The 12,429-nt window shown below is 38.4% G+C and overlaps 1 protein-coding gene across 1 annotated transcript in view; it reads right to left on the bottom strand.

Annotated features, from left to right (window-relative positions):
* The window catches only part of LOC129148874 (cAMP-specific 3',5'-cyclic phosphodiesterase 4D-like), a 500,245-nt gene that overhangs the window by 22,941 nt on the left and 464,875 nt on the right, over window positions 1-12,429 (bottom strand). Inside the window, exon 2 of the mRNA XM_054715235.1 lies at window positions 8,925-9,116. Within this exon, the coding sequence (XP_054571210.1) occupies window positions 8,925-9,116 (192 nt within the window). The remainder of the gene's footprint in view (window positions 1-8,924; window positions 9,117-12,429) is intronic.

Genomic DNA, 12,429 nt, shown 5'->3' with positions numbered 1-12,429 from the left:
CGAAAATGGGAAGAGACTGTTAGAAATTCCTATAACTGGGGAGACGCTAGATTCAAATTTGCACAGTGATCATTGCCTAGAGACCTGAAATTGTATTTCCCGGTGACATGACTTTTCTGGAGAAGATTAAACAACATTATCTTTCACTTAAATGAAAACAAACAAACAAACATAACAACAACAAACTTTTTAAAAAAGCAACTGGGGTATGCTTTAGGAAAAAATTGCTTCTTTTAAGAACTGGAGTACTTATAGGGACAGGCGGGGAAAGAGTGAGGGTGGGGGGTGGGCTCATAAATAAAGCTTTGACATTGTCTGTGTGTGTGAGTATGCATGTTAATGTGTGTATGTGTGCATGCACGTGCAAGTTAATGCATGTATGCATGTGCATGTTAATGCATGTACGTGGTGTGTATGAGTGTATAGACATATGTGATGAGGAAAGTGGTACTCTGGCAACAGTCACAGCAGAGTCAGTGCCATGCGGGTCTCTAGTTTCACGTGTGGAAGGAGGTGCTTAGTCACCTGCCCTGGTTCCCATGGGCTGAAACAGTCACCTCCTCCAGCCCCGGTTTGAGGGGGGCTGCTTCTCCCCTATGCTCAGCAAGAAGAACTTGCATTACCCAGAAGTTGTGTTTGCCAGATACATCGATTGTCTCATGTTGGTAACAGTAAGATTATTTCTAGCATGTCAGTAGCAAATTTCTCAGTAAAAGGCAGGTTATGCACTATGTCCTTTTCTTGCCAACTTCTTGCTGAGTGAGTCTGAGCCAGCACTACTTGACGAAGGGGAATAGAAGAAGGCTTAAAGTGTGCTATTGAATCTTACGTTTTTCCAAAGTGGAATGATCCTGGAGTCAAGAAAAATCCCTCTGCCTTTGGCCATCCTTCTCCTATTTGTATATCATCGACTACTCTATTTTTCTATCCTGACTCTTTCTGCAATAAGAAGCCAGAAACGTTGGGAAAAACTAAAGGAGGAAAATCCAAAGGCAAACCCTCTTACAGAGACCTCATTGGGACCCAGAAACCTTTCCATGCTTTATCTTCACCAAACCAGAAGGAAAAGGAGATGCAATTAATTAGAAGAAAGTTTACACGTTCCTGAGCAAAGAACCCCAATCCTATGATACTAAGAGCATTAGTGGCACAAAGCAGCTGCTGCCTCTGAATACCACGCACCACGAATTTCAGCATGACAAGTGGTCTTATGAACCAGCGCATTGAAGAGGAACCACGGGTTGAGGCTTACTTTCTAAATCCAATCTTGCGAAAACTTTTTGATCTTCTGTGCTTCATTCTATTGCTATAAAACTAGAAAGAAGTTCGCCTCTGAGTTTGTCAATAGGATTAGGGAATTGGTAAACATACGGAAAATTGGTATTTGGAAATCCTGGTGTCTTTCTTTCCTTAGACTCAAAACTATCACCCATTTATTAATTCTACCCTTGATCTACCTCTTTTAGAATTATAGGGAAAGAAGTACATTCTCATTTTTGATATGTACATAAAATGTTTCCAGGTGCCTAAGCTATTAGACAACACCGAAGAATTAGCCATACCTACTCACCAGTCTCCACTTCCCTGTTCATTAAAGTACAGACCTGAAATAAACAAATACCTAACATAATGTACTCTGAATCTAAATCTGCTCTAAAAAGTAAAGTCTTAAAAAATTAAAAACCAAAAAAATCATATAACTTTAGAAATAGATATGACCTTAGAAGTTATTTAGTCTTCTGAAATTTAAATAATTTGCTCACTTCTTATTAACAATTTAAAAATTAAAGACTGGCCTGATGTTGGCCAAAAAAATCCTAAAACAAGACCCCTGAATTTTGGCCCATGTGTGCTCATATCACATATACCGATGACAAAGCAAATTGAATCGGAGTTAATGCAACATAAGCAAAAAATTCTCTAGTCTATAGGGTAATTTGTTCTTTACTTGTCATAAAATAAAAATTTAGGCTTTGTTAGAGAAGGTTTATGATGTCCATAAGTGCCCTCAAGTGTGTCAGTTATATGATGGCACGAAAGACAATTTGTTTTCAAAAGTATGTATAAAAATACTTTCTAATTTCAAAAAGAATGTAATGAACAAAATAAACTGGTGAACAAAATAGAACCAGAGGCACGGATACATGGAACAGACTGACAAATGCCAGAGGGGAGGGGAGTGAAGGTGGGGGCTGGATAAAGGAAGGTAAAGGAATTAGCCAAAGAACATATGCATAGCCCACGGACACAGACAACAAGGTGAGGGCCAAGGTTGGGGGGCTGGGTGGAGGTGGGCAAAGTGTGGAGGAAATGGGGGACATTTGAAATAGTGTCAACAATATAAAATTTAAGTTAAAAAAACCTGCCTTGTACATGTGTGTAGACACACTCACTAAACACATTTAGTCATTTTATTTACTAAAAGCCAACACAACTGACTTCCAGAAGTGTTGATGGCACCGGTGCTTGTCCACAGAGCTTTGAGTGCTGACTTCCATGGAGGGGAAGGAGGAAGGGGGAAGGGCTGAGTACACAGCAAGCATTCACAAGTGCCCTCACTCTGTGCCCTAGGACCAGGCTCTTTCACAGTTTACTTTATGTCACAGGCCCATTCTTAGCATCAGTGGCCCTGTTCTCTCTGTCTCCAGGATGGGCTCCTGGGGAGAAGATTTATGAGTAGCTAGTACAATAATGTTTTAAAGATCCTTATGTGGTAGAAAGATTTGGTAGATTAAAAGGACGCACATGATCAAGTAGAGAGTAGCGAGTGTGAGCGCAATTCGTATATGCATGTCTACTATGTACCAGACACTGAGCTCTACTGATACACGGTATTTAATTCTGAGGGCTCTGCATTAAATAGATGCTCGTATTCCTGTTAAGATAAGGAACTAGGCTCTGGGAGCTAAAGTCTCCTTGGTGGTGCCCTTGGCCGGTGGTAGAGTTCATTGGTTTCCAATGCCACGCTGAGACCTGGTACTTGCCCAACCGCACGTGCATTGGTCTGCACCAAAGAGAGAACAAACAGGGACCATGGAGTGAGGTTTTAAAAAAGCTAAATTCTTTTGGAAAACGCTTTTATTCTGAGAATATACCCTTTATTTTTTATTTATAAAGTGATTGTGTATGTTGATGGAAATTTTCTTGTTAGAGTCCTTTACTTACAAAGGTGAGCAGTTAGTAACCCCTGCTCAGTCTCCTGGATAAGGACTTACTGAGTCATGAAATCCTAAGGCATGGAAATGCACAGTGTAGCTGGATTTAAATGCAGGCTTTACAATACTGTAGTTTCCACCCCTCCATGCTGCTTTCTGCATCCTCACATGGATTCAGCTATGCTGAAGCCACAGAGTAATACATATTCTAGACTCTAAAGCAGCACTGCCCACAGCAATTTCTGCAATGACGGAAACACTCTCCGTGTTGTCCAATACATTATCCACCAGCCACATGCGGCCACTTAGCACTTGAATGTGGCTGGTGCAAGTGAAGAACTGTTTTATTCTTTTATTTAATGTTAATTCACTTAAATTAAGAAGCCACATGTGACTAATGGCTATCGTGTTGAGCTGCGCAGCTCTTGAACAATCTTTACAAAACTTCAGTTAGATCTCTTCCAAGAAAAGACAATAATAAAAATAATAGTAATAAATAACCCCAAAAGTGTGCAGTCAATACATGAAATCAACTCCATGATTTAATGTAAGAGTTCTTTTTATCAACTGCCTTCTTTTTAGCTTCTGTAAAAATATATTCACAATTGGAAATAGCCATGATTAGATGAAAATTTTATGTACTTTAAAAATTTAAAGTACTTTAATGTACTTTAAAAAAATCACCCAAGAGACCTTTAGGTAACATATAAATCAGAATGCTTGTGTTCTGATTTTTCTGAAAACAAAACAAACCCCCATCCCCCCAAAACCCCCACCAAAAACGAAAAACAATCAAATAAAAAAAAATAACCAGCCAAAGAAACAAAACTGGCCATGGTGGAAATAACAAATTTAATTTGAACTTCTCTAAGTCTCAAAGCGGGCATGGATATTAGACATGGAAACATGCGATCTGCAGGCAGGCGTGTTCTCTCTGGAAGTGAAACAATGGTCTTCGGATCATTTGTAACATTTGCTAGGAGACAAAGTCCTTCACTGAATTGCGTAAGTGATTTCCTGTCACAGTGCAGCCTCCCACATTTGCTGAGGTGCAAGCTGTTCTTTCTCTTTCTGCTTCTAACTTGTCTGCGTTCGATGAGAGGAAAGGAGGAACTAATGCCTTACGTATGTTTAGACATACCTGTAGTAGTCAGTGACAGCAAGTTAGTTTTTCAATCTAGGTTAAGAAAAACTCTGAAGTCTCAAGACCCTTAAGGAAAGCTGACACAAAGCCTGAGAGGAACGGCCATAAGCAGATGGAATCAGTGGGGATGTTTCTTCAGCACATCTGACCAGGCCCTCAAAGCCCCGTGTCTGCTATTCCTGACTTGGTTTTTCTGAAGGCTCTCTTTCGCCGGATTTGTGAAGCACATCTTTATGTCTCATATTGCAGGGATGTAGGGAGGAGGATTTAATACTCCCCAGCATATCTTATGTCAAGAAACACATCACATAATTGTTCTGGCAGTGTGATTAACTTTCCTTATATGGCTTCGGAAACAATACAGAATGCATTAAGAACAATGCACTAAGGATCTAACACTGACAAGCAAATATTTAAAGTGATTGATGTGTAAGTGGAAATAGAGATTTATACAAAAATAAATTTCTATTTTTAAATTGCTTAAAAAAAAAAAGACAGAAATGCATGATCCAAACAAAACTTGTATCTTGTTTTCATGGATCTATAGTGCCTCAAACAATACACTGGCATAAATTAGGTGCTATCAATAATGGCTAAATGTGTAAGAAAATGATACTCATTAAAAATGCAGCCAAGGAATACACCCCTCAGTTGGGAAAACATTTAGCAAATGATATGACAATCTTCTGAGCAGAAGCTGCCAGGAACTTCTCCTCTGCCGTATGTAAGATTTTTAGATACTGAGTTTAGCCTAGTCCTGTAGAGTTACATATATATATTTCCAAGAGTTGGCCACATATTTTCTTTATTTCTTCTCTGATCAATCTGAGCTATTATCTTATTTTATTCTTAAAATATAAATGAAAACCAATCATTCACAATGCCGACTAACTAATTTGGTCAATGTATTTGGTCAGCAGGTACTTCTGTTCCTCAGCAGTTTTCCTGCAATGGTGCTTAGCGCTTTGCTTAAGTGGCCTCATCAAAATAATGTTCTTCTAGAAACCATCAAAGTGTTTGTTGTATGTTTTTAAAAAGGTTAAGCTCTCAGGACCTTAGATCTCTCATCTGTAAAATGACGTAACGAGTGTCCCTATCCATGGGACTGTGAAAAGTGCCAAATGAGAGAGCAGATGTGAAGGTACTTGGAGAAGTGCAGGGTGGCATATGCATGTAACGGATCTATGATTACTATTACGACCATCATGCATCTTATTTTCTCCTTGTGCCTCAGCTATGTAATGAGTACCTATTTATAAATAATAAGGTGGTGACATCCTGTCTATTAGGAAGTGATATTTCCCTTCTCACTTTCTCAATAAATTAAATGGTTATATTTCAACTTAAAGAGCATGTCAAGTTTTTTCCAAAATATTTCATTCAAATAAATAATCACAAACCTTCACTGGTACTGTTGAATTTGAAATTTCTAAGGGGTTTTCTTAATAAGGAAGCATAACTAGAACAACACATATAAAATCATCAAGAGCATTTCCTTTCATTCTCCTTCTCCTCTGGCTGTGCCCCAACACACACACACATCCCACAAACACCCCATTCTGTAAGCCCTTTGCATCTGGACCAGCCTTTTTATCCCATCACCAGTCCCTTGATCTGAGCCTCCTTCATATTTAACCTTCTTTTTTTCTGTGGATTTCAACATGATCCACTTTCCTGCATAACTTTGATATGTAATCATTCAACAATATGTTAATCAGAAGGCAATAAAAGTAAGAATGTGACTATGCCAAACCCAGCTACAAACCGTCATGGCTTTTAGGTCCCATACACTGTATTCAAATAGTCTCTCTTCTGTCACAGTTCCCTACTCACACCAACCAGACTGTCATTCCTTAACTGAGCCATGATTTCTGTTGCTTCATGTTATGCAAACGTTGCTCCTTTATCCTGGTTTTCCCTGGATGGCAAACTCTCCTACTTCTCTCTGCTTCCATAGTTTAGTAAATGCCTCACAGAAGGTGTTACTGCACTTTATTATAAAGGTCATAAGTCTGTTAATTATGTGTAAGTGAATGACTAAATGTCTTAAATTTCAAACCCAAGAAAGTGGGATAAAAGTAACAGAAATAGAGCCATTGGAAAAAGGAAGTTGTTTTGGGATGAAGAAGAGCGGACACCGTTAATATAAGGAATTAATGATAAATAATGGGCAAAAATAGGTTTACAGTTGTGAGTACACAAAACAGCGTTTATTCTTATATTATAATTTATTAATTATTGTATTATTTTCTATAAGAGCAACTGTAGACCTGTATGTACTAATTAATGAGTGTGACATAACAGTTGAACAAAAAAAGTGTAAATTTCCAGATGCAATTAAGTGCTACAGATCTGAAGCTCACTTACTAATGATGGACATGTACTAATTAATGCTTGTGAGACACAGTGGAATACGAAAGTGCAAATTTACAGAAAGCGTTTAAGTGCTACAGATCTGATCTGGAGTTCACCTGAGGTTGCAGGGCCAGAGATACTGAGCAATATGTTATCTGCAAAAGCTGATGGGTGAATACATACACAAAAGCGCTTTCAAAAGAAGAGTCCAGAGGGTGAGGGGCTATACTTTGGGGAAATACAGTTATTAAGGGGTGATAAGAGGAGCTGGTAAAGGAGAGGTCTGTGAGTAGGAGGGAACAGAGAACAAAATGATAAAAGCGAGGAGATGAAAACCACTTTGCACTTCGTCTAATAACTAGCAACATGCCTTCCACTTTATGGAAGTGGAATGTATTCATTTCAAGTCTTGAATGAATGGATTTTCAGAGGTCAATATGAATGGGAGATAGATTTCAGAATATTAAGGCAACACAACATGGTAAAGAAATGTAGAGGACAGATGTAGATCTTTAGGGAGATATAACTTATTGAAGAATTTTTAATTCCAAAAAAAAGAATAAAGGAAAAATGCATATCTTTTGAAAGATAGCATAGACTTGTGCATTATTAAAGTAGACAGTGAGATGTTTTTCCCTGTAGTCCACAAGGACACAAATTAGGGCTCACATACTGTCTTTTCCACTAACCATTTGATCTGAGATCTGTTATTCCACAGATTATGCATCATTTGACATCAAGAACATTGTTTTATGGTTTTCGTATACTTTCTGCAATGCTTCACACAGGGATAGATACCCAGTAAGAGTTTAGTAATTCAGTATTTGAATAAAAATTGGTTGCAGTTTAGTTGCTCATTCCTAGGGAGACCAGAGCATTAATTGTATTATCACTTTACAAGTGTTAATAAAATGGCAACCCACAGCTATATGTTGTGAAAATGAGGAAAGTACAATTTCACTTCTAAAGCCCTATTCAGACCTATTGGTGATCTGTTAGGATGCCAAGAATAACCCTAGACCCTCAAAAGCCTCATATATGTTAATCCCTGTAAGGTGAATTGCCACCTGTACTGAGTTTCTGAGATGGTATCATGAGAAAATGATAATGTTGTTGGATAAATATCTAGATGCAGATGAGGGAAGTAGGGATGACTACATACAGAGGGAAGAATTGCCACAAATGACAGTGCAAGTATTGAGTGAGAGTAAGGTCCTATTTAGAAACCTTTGCAACTTAGAAAGCTGCAGAACATGAGAGTAAACACAGGATTGGACTGTGCTGAGAAAATGAGCTAATAATAGTGTCTGATCTGCAAACCTGCTTATCAGTTTTAATTATTTTTTAAGCTGTACCATCATTTAAATGATATTTAAGTTTGTCTAATATTTTCTGTGCTTGCCTCTAGCAATTCATATTCCAAAAATTGTTTAATTTAAGCAAACCCCCACAAAGACCTCTCGAATGATCTGTCAAACCAGCGCTAACATCTGTATGGCACATCCATTGAGATATATTAAAAATGCTATGCACTGTAATATCATAGGGTTTTTCAAACTGAGCTTAAAGCTTTTCGAAATTCTAGAAAATATGCATGGGTAGCTAAAACTCAGGACCAACGTGAATATAAGCTAACTAGAGGCCCAGTGCACGGATTTGTGCACCAGTGGGATCCCTCGGCCTGGCCTGTGCCCTCTCGCAATATGGGACCCCTCAGGAGATGTCAGGCTGCTGGTTTCGGCCCGATCCCCGCAGGCCAGGCCGAGGGACCCCACCGGTGCACAAACCCATGCACTGGGCCTCTAGTATGCATATAAGATATTTGGTTAATCTCTTCCCACCGTCCCCTCGCCCCCCTTCCCTCTGAGATTCATCAGTCTGTTCCATGTTTCCATGCCTGTGCATTGAGTGTCTGTCTCCTGGTGGTCAGTGCGCATCATAGCTACTGGTTGAACAGTCGAACGTTCGCTTAGACTTTTATATAGATAGATGTTTTAAGTGTAAATGTTTCCATTAAAAATTTAACTCTCACTTTTCCCAGACAATGTATCTGTGGGAAAATAAATGTTTCTTATCAAGAGTGACAGTGTCTTCAAGTTAAATATACCATTTATCTTTAGATTGCATGTTTTCCCTCACTATTCTTTCTAAATTCTAGAATGATACAGGCAAAGGAATATCATTGGTTTATGACATCATCAACTCTAGAGGTAAACTAACTTGATTTCCTATAGAAGCTCCCTCTTCTCTTTGCTCACTCTTGTACTTACATATCACTGGCGATGGAGGAGTTCCGGGACATAGACTTTGGAGAGAGGTCATAATCGCTGTCGGATCGATACAGAAACGACTCGCGACGTTGACTGTGGACAAAGTTTGCTTGGAGAATTAGCCCAGATCCTGGGCTGGTCATGGGATCCAAGGGACTCCGTCCCGCAGATGTGCCATTGTCCACATCAAAACTATAAAGGAAGGAGAAGAAATGGCATTGAAGTGAATATTTGCATGTTGACATTTTAGTAAAGGGAGATTTCAGTTTAGGAATTGACAGTAGGAAAATTTATAGCTGATTCCTGGTGTTAAAAAATAATAATACTACAATACACAAAAGTAAAGAAACACATTGACCTCATACTCTTGTCTTCCTAAGCTTTGGGATACTGATACTTTTGTTAACCAACTCGATACAAGACATAGGTCTCTCCACCAAGGGTGGGGAACATCTGGCCGGTGGACTGTATAAGGCCCTCGAAATCATTTGCTCTGGCCCTACCAAGATATTAGTGGTGAGTTAATTAAAAGTTTGACCAAATACAGCAGGCTAATTTTTAAGTTGATAATTTTTTAGGCCCTCGAATGATGTTACAAATACTCAAATGGCCCTTGGCAGAAAAAAGATTCCCCAACTCAACTCTAGTTAAAAGGAACCATTCTGAAAAGAATAATTCCCCTAAGTACAGAATTCCTTTCAGGAAAAGAACACATACATAGTCATTGACTAAATATTTGGGTTCAATTCAACAAGTGCTTCTTATATACCCAATATCATGGCTTCCCTAAACCTGGGCTGGCTTTTCTCCCTTTCCACCTATACTTATCTAATCATCAATTTCTATTGTAGCCACTTCCCTCCATTCACTGCCAATATATTGAGTCCATGGTTCCATCAACTCTCACCTACATTATTATAACAGCCTTTAAATTTGTCTCTTACATTCATTTTCTACCCTGTACCAAGAGTGATTCTTTTTAAATGATAAATCTATGTCATTTATCAATTAAAACCCTTTCAGAAGTAGCTCATTATTGTCCTCAGGATAAAGCACAAATTTCTTGGCTAGACAGAAGAGTCCTATTAATCCATTTTCAATTACAGTTGACTATTTTCCCAGCCTCAACATTGCAACCCTGCTCCATCAGGCATTTCAACTACACTCATATTGAACCACCATGTCAGGCTATCACTGTCAAACCTTCAGTTACCTGCCTAATTGTATCCATCCTTGAGAATTTAGTCTTTGCTTGAAAGGCATGAAATGCCCTTCTTTGTGCTCCCTAGACACTTTCCCACTCCTTATCTGTAGCATTAACCAGGAATAGAAGGTCTTACTACTTGGTCTCCATTCCTAGACTGTAAGCTCTCTGAAAATGGAGACTCTGAGTGTTCTTAGCACCTCAGAAACCATTACTAAGCGGTTTGAATGAATGCCTGAATGAATGAAAGGCACTGTGCTTGGCAATACAGATTTTAGAGTTGAGGGGAAAAAGAACCACACAAGTTTTTAACATTTAGATAAACTTTCCACAAAGAGCTTTCTAGTCAAACACCAACCAGTATTAAAATAAAGACACATGTGTTCTTTCAAGAGGAGGGTGATAGCTCAGGTATGTGGTTAAAGATTGCTGAACAGATAAATAAATAAATAAATTCAAGTTTAGTTGTTACTAACATTTTCCTCAGTAGAACCTTTATCCGGACTATTAGCCAGCTAATTTCAAAACATTATTTTATTTTATCCATTGGAATTATTAATAAAGAGTATTATAACCCAAATATGAGAAGCCAAAGTAGAAGAAAAAGCTAGGGGTTGGATGTTTCATGAATCACCTATGAATCTATGATTAAATAAGAATATTGACTCTAAATCAATCCACCTATTAAAAAAACTAGGAAAAACTCATAATGTAGCTTTACCAGTCACAAACGTGTCTTCCAATTTAACATTTTCTTAGAATTGTGTCACTTTATAAATGCATTGCTTTGGACCTTGAAGGACAATGAGAGATTATCTAGTTGAATAGACTCATTTTATAGAAAAGAATACTAGCTCCTAGAAAAGTTAGTTAACTGACCAAAGTTACTAAGCTAACTGGTTTCAATCATCTATTATTTCAGAAGTTCTTCCAGTGCTAATGTATAATTATGTAAACCACAAACGTGTGCTAGTAACTGTGACACCCAAACTGGGAACATTTGTTTCACCTAGAAAGGTGCCACTTCATGTATGTGGGAATTTTGGCTATCCTGAGGAAGGCCACAGGGGAAAGGGACCTCTAATCATTAAAGAGACATATTAGGGGTCTCTGGCAAGCTCTTCGTGGATATGCTTAATTAAGTAAGCATTTACTAAGCACCTAATATGAGCACAGTGAGATACAAAAATTGAAGAAGATAAGATTAATCCAGGCTGGGATATCCAAAAAGTCTTATAAAAGAGTATTATTTTATTTAAAGAGGGCTTTTGAAGGCATTGAGTACACATCTGAAAGACATGCAAGACCTCTGAATAGGTGGAGAGTAGGAGGAGATTTCTGTTTTAAGACAGTAGTCATGGAAGTTCTTATGCATGAGGATGACTACTTAATCATGTGAACACATAAAAAGGATTTATTTTTATTCCCTTGAAAATGAAGATATAAAGTGTTTTATTTATTTTAAATTTTATTACATTTATTGAAGTGACATCTATATATATAAAAGCCTAAGCGACCATTACAACCGGACAACCGGATGACCAGATGACTGGCTGGTAGCTATGACACGTACTGACCACCAGGGGGCAGACACTCATTGCAAGAGCTGCCCCCGGTGGTTACTGCACTCCTACAACCAACCTTCCACGGCCGACCAACCTCCCACAATCCATCCCCTGGGCCGGTCTGCCAACCTCCCGCGGTCCCTCCCCCAGGCTGGCCGGCCCTATTGGGACTGGGCGAGATGGGCCCAATTGGCCCCGATCGCTGGCCAGGCTGAGAGACCCCACCCATGCACGAATTCGTGCACCGGGCCTGTAGTTGGTTAAAATTATATAGGCTTCAAGTGAACTATTATATAATACAACATTTGTATATTGCATTGTCTATAGCCATACCATCCTGAACATGCACAATCTTGTCTGTTCTTCCATTTAAAAAAAAACACAAAAAGTGAGTATCCCCTCCTTGCTATGCCTTATCAAAAATATAGGAAATAAAGGAGTACAATTTTTAGTTTAGTTTTCTTCGTTCAATTGAGTGAATATTAATACAACCCCTAAATCAGCAATTTGTGTTTTTTATTATTATATTTTTCTAATTACACTAAGCAAGTCTTAACTAACAGAGACTCTCCACTATAAGGTTTAGAAAAATACTGATAAATATTTTAAAACAATTAACATTACCTATTAAGAGAAAAAATCTTAATAGGTCACAAAATACTTAATATGGCATATTTTAGGGGCTTTGATACTTTTCTTTGCAGGCTGTAATATCACATGTTGTCCACTAGATGGA

Source organism: Eptesicus fuscus, chromosome 4, assembly GCF_027574615.1.
Source record: "Eptesicus fuscus isolate TK198812 chromosome 4, DD_ASM_mEF_20220401, whole genome shotgun sequence".
Classification (NCBI taxonomy): domain Eukaryota; kingdom Metazoa; phylum Chordata; class Mammalia; order Chiroptera; family Vespertilionidae; genus Eptesicus; species Eptesicus fuscus.
Note: the sequence above shows the minus strand (reverse complement) of the source record. Positions and strands in the feature narration are given on the sequence as shown.